Below are 14,526 nucleotides of genomic sequence, written 5' to 3' on the forward strand. Positions count from 1 at the left end.
CTGCCTTGTCTAAATCCAGCTTGTACATATGGAATTTCTTGGTTCACATACTGTTGAAGCTTAGCTTGAAGGATTTTGAGTGTTACCTTGCTAGCATGTGAAATGAGTGCAATTGTGCAGTAGTCTGAGCATTCTTTAGCATTGCCTGTCTTTGGGATTGGAATGAAAATTGACCTTTTCCAGTCCTGTGACCATTGCTGAGTTTCCAAAATTGGCTCAACATACTGAGTGCAGCACTTCAACAGCATCATCCTTTAGGATTTGAAATAGCTCAGCCAGAATTCCCTCACCCCCACTACTTTTTATTGCAGCACTTCACACTCCTGGATGTCTGGCTCTAGGTGAATGAGATATATATGTGACTTGGTATTTATTTTAAGGGACTCATACAAAATCCGGGGCTTCCCAGATGGCTTTAGTGGTAAAGAATCTGCCTACCAGTGCAGGAGATGTGGGTTTGATCCCTGAGTCAGGAAGAGCCTCTGAAGGAGGAAATAGAACCCACTCTAGTACTCTTGCCTGCAAAATCCCATGGACGGAGGAGCCTAGGGAGCTACAGTCCACAGGGTTGCAAATGGTTGGACATGGGTCAGCGACTGCACATGAGCACATATAAAAAATGACACATTATTTGGGAATACTGAATATGGGTGCCATAGATATATATAGTATTCTTCATAAATTCATAAAGACAACCCCTTTTCACTGCAAGCATTCCCCCTAAAACTACAAAAATATTTTGGGGAATCCAGAATTTCAGAATCAAAATTTTAAAATTTACATTTCACAGAAATAAATGTCTCCCACAGGTCCATGTCCCTATATCCCAGAGGAAACAGGGGAAGTTTTAAGAATGGCTACACTCCTTGTATAAAGAAAAATTTGAAGAGGAAAACTATAGACACTCTAATTTCAATGCTGTATCTCCACAATTCCTGGGTCAACAGAGAAGGTAGATATGACTGAAGATAACCACTCCTTGACAACAGAGTTTACCCTCATAGGATTTACAGAACGTCCAGAGCTGAAGACCCTTCTGTTCCTGGTATTCCTTACCATCTATCTGATCACCATGGTGGGGAATCTTGGTCTGGTGGCATTGATAATTACAGAGCATCGTCTTCACACACCAATGTACATCTTTCTGGGTAACCTCGCACTGATGGATTCCTATTGTTCCAGTGCCATTACCCCAAAGATGCTACAGAACCTCTTTTCCAAAGACAGAATGATTTCTCTGTACGAATGCATGGCACAATTCTATTGTCTCTGCCTTGCAGAAACTACAGATAGCTTTCTCCTGGCAGCAATGGCCTATGACCGCTATGTGGCCATCTGCAAACCACTGCAGTACCACACCATGATGTCAAAGAAACTCTGCATTCAGATGACCACAGGGGCCTACATAGCTGGAAACATTCATCCCACAATTCATGTAGGGTTTCTCTTTAGGTTAACTTTCTGTAGGTCTCATCAAATTAATCACTTTTTTTGTGATGTCCTTCCATTATACAGACTCTCCTGTGTGAACCCTTATATCAATGAACTGATGATATTTATTGTTTCAGGGTCACTTTCAGTCTTCACTATTACCATAGTCATAATCTCTTACCTTTTTATCCTTTTCACAATTTTCAAAATGAAATCCAAAGAGGGAAAAAGCAAAGCCTTATCTACTTGCGCATCCCATTTTCTCTCTGTCTCAATTTTCTATGGTTCTCTTCTCTTCATGTACATTCGACCAAATTCAGTTAATGAAGAGAATAAAGATATTATACCTATTGCTATTTTTTATACTTCAGTGATTCCTTTATTAAACCCTTTTATTTACAGTCTAAGAAATAGGGAAGTAATTAATATTATGAAGAAAATTATGAAGATTTCATAACATTCTGCAACAAATATCATTCCATATGAACAAATGATTTTTATTTGATTAAAGCTTTTTCAAAATCAAGAAATACTGAGAAAATGGAAAATGGCCACCTCACAAATAACATTAGATTATTAAAACATGATGGCATTATCAGTCAAATAAATACGGTCAAACGAAGAAAATATGGTAAAATATATTCACAAATCTAAGCTACTAGGTTTCATCAGAAGTGAACTAATTAATTACCATTGAGGTCACATTTGTGTCACAGTATGTTAGTTAAACTAGAAGCTATATTTCAGAGTATAGTAAGTTACACTTTTAGACAAATTCAGCAAAGGCCAGGAATTGAGGTCAGTACATATAAAGAGCACCTTCATTTGGCAAATTTCTAGAAACCCAAGGTATAATCTTACAAACTTCCCAATATCCCAAGTTCTCAAATATTAGTACCTTCTTAAGCATGTGACAGAAGAAAAAACATATATCAACTTCATTTTCAATTTTTTAGTTTGTTCAAAAGATTATGTTTGAGTATGAAATCTCACAGAACATATATTGATTAATAAAAACTTTCTCTTTAGACTGAGTCAATTTACACTTAAGTTCTCTGAAATGCAGTATATGTACTTTGGTGTACTATCAATCTGAACTTGAAGACGATGCTATTTATATTGACATCACTATGAATTTGACATTTTCATGTAGTTTGATCATCACATATAACAGTGAAATTCCTGAATATATCCTTAAATAAAGTTTTTTCTCTCTGATATTATTATTTGTCCTTTTTGTTATTAGGAATACCACCAATATGGTCTGATTCCAGGGTAAATTACTGGCATATGCATATCATTAACAAAAAGTTGGAGGTGCTGATCAAACATAAAGGAGGCAGAAAACAGTAAAAATTTAAATATCTAAACAATGATATTTATTGATCCTAACATATAAATATGGAAGAAAAATAATTTACTGAGAACATGCTCTCTGCTTGATGCTACATTAGACCTTTCATATATATTACCTATCAATTCATAAAATGTGATTTTTCATGCTTTTCATCAGTAAAAATCTCATACTTTGCAATATTAAGGAGCTGGCCCAAGTTCATCCAGCTCATCAAATTCTGGCAGAATTTGAATCAGTACTACCTTTTCCCTATGTGATTAGGAGTTCAGAAAATGGAAATCCTTGCTATGCTAAGTCACTTCAGTCATGTCCGACTCTGTGCGACCCCATAGACGGCAGCCCACCAGGCTCCCCCATCCCTGGGATTCTCCAGGGAAGAACACTGGAGTGGGCTGCCATTTCCTTCTCCAATGCATGAAAGTGAAAAGTGAAAGTGAAGTCGCTCAGTCGTGTCCAACTCTTAGCAACCCCATGGATTACAGCCTAACAGGCTCCTCCATCCACGGGATTTTTCAAGCAAGAGTACTGGAGTGGGGTGCCATTGCCTTCTCCGGAAATCCTTGCAGCCTAGCGTATTTAGCTCTTAAGTTGCATCAGAAGTAAAAATATGCCTTAAAAATGGGAAAAAAAAATGATTTTTGGAGGAAAATAGAAATGGTTATGGCTGATGTCAATGTTTATGGAAAACAGAGTGGCTCTGGGAATGAGGATAAAGGTGAACCATGGGATGGAATCAAAAAATGAACAAAATAGTCGGAGAGAGCTATCAGTTAATGTGGGGAAAACGGGAGGTGCATCAGTTACTGAGAATCTTAAAGGCCACCCTAAGGAATCTGACTTAATCTTAGAGGCTGAAGTCTCCTTGGAGCAGAGCAATATGATTGTACATTTCAGAAACCTGATCTTTCAGCTAATCAGAAAGAGACTTAAAGCAAGAAGGCTAACTTCAATAATTCATGTATTAGATGAGAAGAACTGAAACTGGAGAATACTCTAAATGGAGGGGAATGCACAGATAGAAACATTTTAATGAAAATAAATAGTAAACGGGAACTGTTGATAATAAAATGAAAGCCTATCTTTTCCCTGTAAATATCAAAAATGATGTAACTGATTCCATATCACCAACACTTAATAAGGTACCTGACACATTTGGACTTCAATAAACATTTCACTGCAACCAGGTTTTCTGGAAGAGTTTTTAGGCCTCTTTCCAAGCCCTCCTTCAATATATTTTAATATAATTGTGTAAATTAATGTAATGGGCTTATTTTCTTAATGAATTAGTAAATTTTAATTTCTAACATAATATGGATAGATATAATCCACATAAACAAAGTCCTTTATGGTCATAAGACACTTTATAATCAAAAAGAAATCTCAGTTCAGTCACTCAGTCATGTCTGACTCTCTGTGACCCCCATGAACCGCAGAACACCAGGCCTCCCTGTCCATCACCACCTCCCAGAGTCCACCCAAACCCATGTCCATTGTATCGGTGATGCCATCCAACCATCTCATCCTCTGTCATCCCCTTCTCCTTTTGCCCTCAATCTTTCCCAGCATCAGGGTCTTTTCAAATGAGTCAGCTCTCCACATCATGTGGGCCAAAGTATTGGAGTTTCAGCTTCAACATCAATCCCTCCAATGAACATCCAGGACTGATCTCCTATAGGATGGACTGGTTGGATCTCCTTGCAGTCCAAGGGACTCTCAAGAGTCTTCTCCAACACCACAGTTCAAAAGCATCAATTCTTCAGTGCTCAGCTTTCTTTATAGTCCAACTCTTACAGCCATACATGACTACTGGAAAAACCATAGCCTTGACTAGATGGACCTTTGTTGGCAAAGTAATGTCTCTGCTTTTTAATATGCTATCTAGGTTGGTCATAACTTTCCTTGCAAGGAGCAAGCGTCTTTTAATTTCATGGCTGCAATCATCATCTGCAGTGATTTTAGATCCCAGAAAAATAAAGTCTGACATTGTTTCCCCATCTATTTGCCATGAAGTGATGGGACTGGATGCCATGATCTTCGTTTTCTGAATGTTGAGCTTTAAGCCAATTATTCACTCTCCTCTTTCACTTTCATCAAGAAGAACTGTACAAAAAAGATCTTCATGACCCAGATAATCATGAAGGTGTGATCACTCCCACTCACCTAGAGCCAGACATCCTGGAATGTGAAGTGGGCCTTAGGAAGCAATACTATGAACAAAGCGAGTGGAGGTGATGGAATTCCAATTGAGCTATTTCAAATTCTAAAAGATGATGCTGTGAAAGTGCTGCACTCAATATGGCAGCAAATTTGGAAAACTCAGCAGTGGCCACAGGACTGGAAAAGGTCAGTTTTCATTCCAATCCCAAAGAAAGGCAATGTCAAAGAATGCTCAAACTATCACACAATTGCACTCATCTCACATGCTAGTAAAGTAATGCTTAAAATTCTCCAAGCTAGGCTTCAGCAATATGTGAACTATGAACTTCCAAATGTTCAAGCTGGTTTTAACAGACAGAGGAACAAGAGATCAAATTGCCAACATCTGCTGGATCATTGAAAAAGCAAGAGAGTTCCAGAAAAACATCTACTTCTGCTTTATTGACTATGCCAAGGACCTTGACTGTGTGGATCACAATAAACTGTGGAAAATTCTGAAAGAGATGGGACTACCAGACCACCTGACCTGCCTCTTGAGAAACCTGTATACAGGTCAGGAAGCAACAGTTAGAACCGAACAACCAACAACAGACTGGTTCCAAACAGGAAAAGGAGTACTTTAAGGCTCTATATTGTCACCCTGCTTATTTAAAAAGAAATCTAGATACCAAAAATTATGAGAAGCTATTAATTAGAGGTATGTTGCACATTCTATATTCACTGTCTATTTTAATGGATATTTTTAGTTTTCAGGCTTGTACGCATTGATTTAGTTTCCCTTTCCTAAGGATACTAAAATTTGAGCTATGTACCTCTGCACCACTCCCCAACCCTTAGCAACACTGGAGCACCAGAGATCTGTTAAGAGAAGAACATGTGATTGACTGGGGGCTAATGAGACTAAAAAAAAGTTATTGTCTAGAACTATCTGGGAAATAAGTATCATTTATTTGAAAAGATGTTCTCAAAAAGGATAGTGTCTCTCCCTCAAGTCATGGTATGTGACTATGATAAATGGCACAATCTATGTGAGGGATTGGGGGCAGGTGGAGAAGGGGATGACAGAGAATGAGATGGCTGGATGGCATCACCGACTCAATGGACATGAGTTTGAGTGAACTCCAGGAGTTGGTGATGGACAGGGAGGCCTGGCATGCTGCGATTCATGGGGTTGCAAAGAGTCAGACATGACTGAGCAACTGAACTGAACTGAACTGACTGATGTGTATTTTTACTCACAGTCTTCAGGCGTCTGACTTTACAGAATGGATCTGGTGGGCTTTGGCTGAGGATGGCACCACTAGATGTGTTTTTCCCGTAGTCATGAATGGATGTATGGATGTATAGTTAGACTATAAAGAAAGCTGAGTGCCGAAGAATTGATGCTTTTGAACTGTCATGTTGGAGAAGACTCCTGAGAGTCCCTTGGACTGCAAGGAGAGCCAACCAGTCCATCCTAAAGGAAATCAGTCTTGAATATTCATTGGAAGGACTGATGCTGAAGCTGACACTCCAATACTTTGGCCACCTGCTGTGAAGAACTGACTCACTAGAAAAGACCCTGATGCTGGGAAAGACTGAAGGCAGGAGGAGAAGGGGATGACAGAGGATGAGATGGTTGGATGGCATCACCGACTCGATGGACATGAGTTTGAGTAAGCTCCAGGAGTTGGTGATGGACAGGGAAGCCTGGCGTGCTGCAGTCCATGGATTCGCAGAGTTGGACACAACTGAGCGACTGAACTGATGTGTATTTTGCCATCAAGAAGGAAACCAGATTGGAGATAAAGTCAATACACAATGGATGGCATAGCTGAGGAAGTCACAGAGAAACAGACCCAGAGTCACTGGAATAAATTTATCTGGCTTTACAATCTAACAGATATTCTTTTTTTGTGTGTGTGTGTGTAATAAAGTTTTATTAAAGTATAAAGGAGATAGAGAAAGCTTCTGACATAGGCATCAGAAGGGGGCAGAAAGAGTACCCGCTTGCTAGTGTTAACAATGAGGTTATATAATCCAGAGAAGGTCTGGAGGTTGTAAAGACTTCATCAGACCCACTCCCATAATTTACATCTTAAGGTAACACTGTCCTCAGGCAAGATACATCCTTGTAAAGACCAGGTCTACTCCCATCTTAATGCTTAACTTTGGAAGAGATGCATTATTTATAACTAAGGAAATATTAATTGATACATTCATGTCTCTTGCCTTACCTCCCCTTTTCGTAGTCTATTTTTAAATAATCATCAGACAGTCTTTAGTTTACAAATTACTCTTCAGTAGTACCCACTCAGGTATTATTCACATCTATTTTTTTTAACTTCTTATTTTATATTGCAGTACAGCTGATTAACAATCTTGTGTTAGTTTCAGTTGTACAATAAAGTGATTCAGTTATGTATATACATGTATCTATTTTTTTTCAAATCCTTTTCCCAGTTAGGTTATTACATAATATTGAGCAGTGTTCCTGCACTACAATAGGTCCTTGTTGGTTATCCATTTAAAATACAGCAGTGCATACATGTCAATTCCAAACTCCCTACTATCCTTCTCCACCATCCTTCCCCACTGGTAACCTTAAGTTTGTTCTTTAAGTCCATGAGTCTGTTTCTGTTTTGTAAATAAGTTCAGTTGTATCATTTTTTTAGATTCCACATATAAGCTGTATTATATGATAGTCTCATTGCAGTACTATTTATAATGGCCAAGACATAGAAGCACCTAAATGTCCATCAACATAAAAATGGATAAAGAACATACGGTTCGGTTTAGTTCAGTCACTCAGTCGTGTCCGACTCTTTGCGACCCCATGAATCGCAGCATGCCAGGCCTCCCTGTCCATCACCAACTCCCAGAGTTCACTCAGACTCACGTCCATCGAGTCAGTCATGCCATCCAGCCATCTCATCCTCTGTCATCCCCTTCTCCTCCTGCCCCCAATCCCTCCCAGCATCAGAGTCTTTTCCAATGAGTCAACTCTTCGAATGAGGTGGCCAAAGTACTGGAGGTTCAGCTTTAGCATCAGTCCTTCCAAAGAAATCCCAGGGCTGATCTCCTTCAGAATGGACTGGTTGAATCTCCTTGCAGTCCAAGGGGCTCTCAAGAGTCCTCTCCAACACCACAGTTCAAAAGCATCAATTCTTCGGTGTTCAGCTTTCTTCACAGTCCAACTCTCACATCCATACATGACCACAGGAAAAACCATAGCCTTGTCTAGACGGACCTTTGTTGGCAAAGTAATGTCTCTGCTTTTGAATATGCTATCTTGGTTGGTCATAACTTTCCTTCCAAGCAGTAAGCGTCTTTTAATTTCATGGCTGCAGTCACCATCTGCAGTGATTTTGGAGCCCCCCCAAAATAAAGTCTGACACTGTTTCCCCATCGATTTCCCATGAAGTGATGGGACCGGATGCCATGATCTTCATTTTCTGAATGTTGAGCTTTAAGCCAACTTTTTCACTCTCCTCTTTCACTTTCATCAAGAGGTTTTCAGTTCCTCTTCACTTTCTGCCATAAGAGTGGTGTCATCTGCATATCTGAGGTTATTGATATTTCTCCCGGCAATCTTGATTCCAGCTTGTGCTTCTTCCAGTCCAGCATTTCTCATGATGTACTCTGAGTATAAGTTAAATAAGCAGGGTGACAATATACAGCCTTGACATACTCCTTTTCCTATTTGGAATCAGTCTGTTGTTCCATGTCCAGTTCTAACTGTTGCTTCCTGACCTGCATATAGGTTTCTCAAAAGGCAGGTCAGGTGGTCTGGTATTCCCATTTCTTTCAGAATTTTCCACAGTTTATTGTGATCCACACAGTCAAAGGCTTTGGCATAGTCAATAAAGCAGAAATAGATGTTTTTCAGGAACTCTCTTGCTTTTTTCATGATCCAGCTGATGTTGGCAATTTGATCTCTGGTTCCTCTGCCTTTTCTAAAACCAGCTTGAACATCTGGAAGTTCACGGTTCACATATTGCTAAAGCCTGGCTTGGAGAATTTTGAGCATTACTTTACTAGCATGTGAGATGAGTGCAATTGTGTGGTAATTTGAGCATTCTTTGACATTGCCTTTCTTTGGGATTGGAATGAAAACTGATCTTTTCCAGTCCTGTGGCCACTGCTGAGTTTTCCAAATTTGCTGGCATATTGAGTGCAGCACTTTCATAGCATCATCTTTCAGGATTTGAAATAGCTCAACTGGAATTCTATCACATCCACTAGCTTTGTTCATAGTGATGCCTTCCAAGGCCCACTTGACTTCACATTCCAGGATGTCTGGCTCTAGGTCAGTGATCACACCATCGTGATTATCTGAGTCATGAAGATCTTTTTTGTACAGTTCTTCTGTGTATTCTTGCCACCTCTTAATATCTTCTGCTTCTGTTAGGTCCATACCATTTCTGTCCTTTATCGAGCCCATCTTTGCATAAAATGTTCCCTTGGTATCTCTAATTTTCTTGAAGAGATCTCTAGTCTTTCCCATTCTGTTGTTTTCCTCTATTTCTTTGCATTGATCACTGAAGAAGGCTTGTGGTACCTATATACAATAGAATATTACTCATCCACATCTATTGTCTTTTACCTTCATTACTCCATTTTAATTCTGTATAATTCCACTTTAAAAATTTATCCACAAAAATACTAAGGTGGAGCTCAGGAACCAAACCCAGGCTATCTAGCTTCAGAGCCTATATTCTAACCACTAAGTCATAGTGTGTTGTTAGTCATTCAATCAAGTTGCACTCTTTGTGATGCCATGGTCTGCAGTCTGCCTCTGTCCGCGGGATTCTCCAGGCAAGAATACTGGAATGAGTAACCATTCTCTTCTCCAAGGGATCTTCCTGATCCAGCGATCGAACCTGGGTCTCCTGCATTGTAGGCAGATTCTTTACCATCTGAGCCATGAGAGGTTCACATAGCATAAAGAAGTTAAAGTAGCAGGAGAAGAAAACTTCCAGGAAGCTAAGCTATCTAGTGGATAGGACAGAAATTCAAGAATGCTATGAATCAATGATATTTTCCTCCAAACTTATTTTGAAAAATTTCAAACATACCAAAGTTAAGAGAATGCCCAGAGATTTTTAAAATCAAGATTAAACAACTATTAACATTTTACATTTGACTGGTAAGCCATCTCCAAATATGCACATACATATATACTTTTAAGGTATATGTTTACATGTAAACAGTATGACAGTTTACCCATATACTTCAACATACATCTCAAAGGAACACAGACATTTCCTACATGATCATAATGTCATTATAATCTGTATGTAATTTAACAGCACCAAATATGAAAGTCACATCTGGACTTTTCCCAATTTTCCCAGATTGTCCTCTATAGTGATTTTTCATCAAGAATTCAGTTAAATGTCATTTTTTATTTATCGATAATTTTTATATTTTATATAGTTTTCAAAGGTTACACTCCATTTCTACTTATTATAAATATTGGTTTTAGTCTCCATGTTATATAATGCATCTGTGTAGGCTTTCTTACACCAAATAGTTTGTACCTCCCACTCTCCCAACTCTATATTCTCCTTTCCCACTTCCCCATTGGTTTGTTCTTTGTATCTGTGAGTCTGCTTTCTTTTTCTAATATTTACTAGTTCACTGCACATTTTAGATTTCACATGTAAGTTATATCATATAGTATTTGTCTTTCTCAGTTTGACTTGTTTCACTAAGAACAATGCCCTTCAAGTCCATTCATAAGACAACAAATGGTAAAAAGGCATTATTTATATGGCTGGGTACTTTTCCACTCTGTGCGTGTGTGTGTGTGTGTATGTGTGTGTGTACACTTCTTCATCCATTCATCTGTTAGTAGACACTAGTTTCAATGTCTTTACAATTGTATAATGTTTCTATGAACACTGGGGTACATGTATCTTTTTGAATTAATGGGCTTTTTCCCAGATGTATACCCAGAAGTGGAACTGCTGGGTCAAATGGCAGTTCAGTTAGTTTTTTGGGAAAACCTCCATACTGTTGGCTGCACCAATTTACTTTCCTACTGACAGTGTATGAGGGTTCCCTTTTCTCCACATGCTTCTGAACATTTGTTATCTGTATTGTTTTATATGATAACCATTCTGAATGGTGTAATATGATAACTTACTGTGGTTGTAATTTGCACTTCCTTGATGATTTGTGAAGTTGAGCATCTTTCCATGTGCCTTATGGCTACCTGCAATTCCTCCTTGGAAAAAGTCTATTCAGTACTTATGTCCATTTAAAAAAATGGATTATTTGGGTTTTTCTGATGTTGACTTATATGAAACTTTTATATATGCTGTATATTAATAATATCTTTTATCAATCATCAGTTCAGTTCAGTCACTCAGTCATGTCCAACTCTTTGGCAACCCCACGAGTTGCAGCACGCCAGGCCTCCCTGTCCATCACCAACTCTTGGAGTTCACTCAAACTCTTGTCCATTGAGTCGGTGATGCCAGCCAGCCATCTCATCCTCTGTCGTCCCCTTCTCCTCCTGCCCCCAATCGCTCCCAGCATCAGAGTCTTTTCCAATAAGTCAACTCTTTGCATGTGGTGGCCAAAGTTCTGGAGTTTCAGCTTTAGCATCAGTCCTTCCAAAGAACACCCAGGGCTGATCTCCTTTATTTTTTTTTTTTTTTTTTTTTTTTTTTAACTTTATTCATTTTTTTTTTAATTTTATTTTATTTTTAAACTTTACATAACTGTATTAGATTTGCCAAATATCAAAATGAATCCGCCACAGGATTACATGTGTTCCCCATCCTGAACCTTCCTCCCTCCTCCCTCCCCATTCCATCCCTCTGGGTCGTCCCAGTGCACCAGCCCCAAGCATCCAGTATCGTGCATCGAACCTGGACTGGCAACTCATTTCATACATGATATTTTACATGTTTCAATGATCTCCTTTAGAATGGATTGGTTGGATCTCCTTGCAGGCCAAGGGACTCTCAAGAGTCTTCTCCATCACCACAGTTCAAAAGCATCAATTCTTTGGTGCTCAGCTTTCTTCACAGTCCAACTTTCACATCCACACATGACCACAGGAAAAACCATAGCCTTGACTAGATGGACCTTTGTTGGCAAAGTAATGTCTCTGCTTTTGAATATGCTATCTAGGTTGGTCATAACTTTCCTTCCAAGGAGTAAGCGTCTTTTAATTTCATGGCTGCAGTCACCATCTGCAGTGATTTTGGAGCCCCAAAAAATAAAGTCTGACACTGTTTCCACTGTTTCTCCATCTGTTTCCCATGAAGTGATGGGACCAGATGCCATGATCTTAGTTTTCTGAATGTTGGACTTTAAGCCAACTTTTTCACTCTCCTCTTTCACTTTCATTTGCAAATATGTTCTCCCACTAGGTTATCTTTTCATTTTGTCCACAGTTTCCTTAGTTGTACAAAATCTTTTAAGTTTAATTAGACCCCACTTGTTCAATTTTGCTTTTGTTTCCTTTGATTTTAGTAAACTAATTTAAGGAAATATTGCTGCAATTTATGGCAAAGACTGTTCTACCTATGTTTTCCTGTAGAAGTTTAACAGTATGTGGTCTTACATTTAGGTCTTTAATCTGGTCTTACATTCATGTCTTTGAGTTTATTTCTGTCTACAATGTTGGAGAATGTTCAAATTTTCTTTTTTTACATGTAGCTGTCCAGTTTTCCCAACAGCGCTTCTGCAAGTGACTGTCTGTTCTCCATTGTGTATTCTTGCCTCTTCTGCCATAAATTAAGTGACTATAAGTATGCGGGTTTATTCATGGGCTTTACCCTCTGTTTCATTGATCTACATGTCTGTTTTTAGCCAGTACTATACAATTTTGAATACAGTAGTTTTGTGGTATACTCTGAAGACAGGGAACATGATTCCACCAGTTCAGTTCTTCTTTTTCAAGATTGTTATGGCTGTTTGGAGTCTTCTGTGCTTCCATACAAATTTAAACATTTTTTGCTTATGAAAAAATGTCATTATTATTTTGATGGGGGTTGAATAATATGTAAATAATATGTAGTCAGTAATACTTGGTTAGTATGGTGATTTTGATCATATAAATTCTTTTAGTACAAGAACACGGTATATCTTTCAATCTCTTTGTGCTGTCTTCAGTTTCTTTCTTCCATGTCTCACAGTATTCTGAATACCAGACTTTAACCTCCTTAGATAGGTTTATTTCTAACTATTTTTTTCTTTTTGATGTGATGATAAATGGAATTGTTTCTTAATTTCTCTTTCTGATACTTCATCCTTAGTATAGAGAAGTGTAACATGCTTCTGTATATTAAGTTTGCATCCTGCAACTTTACCAAATTCACTGACAAGCTCTAAGAGTTTTCCAGTTTCATCATTAGGATTTTCTATGTACAGTATTATGTCATCTGCTAAATGTAACAATTTTACTTCTTACTTTCCAATTTGAATTATTTTATCTTTTCTTCTTCTCTGATTTATATGGCTAGGACTTCCAAGACTATGTTGAATTGAAGTGGCAAGAGTTCGCAACCTTATCTTCTTCTGGAAAAGGAAGAAGAGGAAATGCTTTCAGTTTCCCACCACTGAGTATGTTAGCTGTAAGTGTGTCATATATGGCCTTGAATGTTGAGGATAGTTATAGAGCATTCTCTTCACACACCAATGTACATCTTCCTGGGTAATCTCACTCTGATGGATTCCTATTGTTCCAGTGCCATTACCCCAAAGACGCTACAGAACTTCTTTTCTAAAAATAGAATGATTTCACTCTATGAATGCATGGCACAATTTTATTTTTTCTGCTTGCCTGAAACTGCAGATTGCTTTCTCCTGGCAGCAATGGCCTATGATCGCTATACAGCCATCTGCAAACCACTGCAGTACCACACCATGATATCAAAGAAACTCTGCATTCAGATGACCACAGAGGCCTACATAGCTGGAAACATTCATACCATGATTCATGTAGGGTTTCTGTGTAGGTTAACTATCTGTCAGTCAGTCAGTTCAGTCACTCAGTCATGTCCAACTCTTTGCAACGCCATGGACTGCAGCATGCCATGCCTCCCTGTCCATCACCAACTCCCAGAGTCTACTCAAACTCATGTCCATTGAGTCAGTAATGCCATCCAACCATCTCATCCTCTGTCATCCCCTTCTCCTCCCGCCTTCAGTCTTTCCCAGAATCAGGGTCTTCTCTAGTGAGTCAGTTCTTCACATCAGGTGGCCAAAGTGTTGGAGTTTCAGCTTCAGCATCAGTCCTTCCAATGAATATTCAGGACTGATTTCCTTTAAGATGGACTGGTTGGATCTCCTTGAAGTCAAAGGGACTCTCAAGAGTCTTCTCCAACACCACAGTTCAAAAGCATCAATTCTTCAGTGCTCAGCTTTCTTTATAGTCCAACTCTCACATCCATACATAACTACTGGAAAAACCATAGCTTTGACTAGATGGACCTTTCTTGGCAAAGTAATGTCTAGGCTGTTTAATATACTGTCTAGGTTGGCCATAGCTTTTCTTTCAATCAGCAAGTGTCTTTTAATTTCATGGCTGCAGTCACCATCTGCAGTCATTTTGGAGCCCAAAATATAGTCTCTCCCTGTTT

The 14,526-nt window shown here is 38.8% G+C and overlaps 1 protein-coding gene across 1 annotated transcript; it reads left to right on the plus strand.

Moving 5' to 3' along the window:
• The first annotated feature begins 838 nt into the window (after positions 1 to 838).
• LOC102407051 (olfactory receptor 5K3-like) lies at positions 839 to 1,888 on the plus strand. The gene has a single exon (XM_044943768.2). It carries the CDS (start codon positions 959 to 961, stop codon positions 1,886 to 1,888), a length of 930 nt encoding a protein of 309 aa, XP_044799703.2. The 5' UTR covers positions 839 to 958.
• Positions 1,889 to 14,526: the final 12,638 nt, after the last annotated feature.

This window comes from Bubalus bubalis, chromosome 1 (genome assembly GCF_019923935.1).
Source record: "Bubalus bubalis isolate 160015118507 breed Murrah chromosome 1, NDDB_SH_1, whole genome shotgun sequence".
NCBI lineage: Eukaryota > Metazoa > Chordata > Mammalia > Artiodactyla > Bovidae > Bubalus > Bubalus bubalis.

What these genes read in the sequence shown, in the direction of transcription:
- LOC102407051 (XM_044943768.2), top strand. Translation starts at nt 959, where the DNA reads ATGACTGAAGATAACCACTCCTTGACAACAGAGTTTACCCTCATAGGA.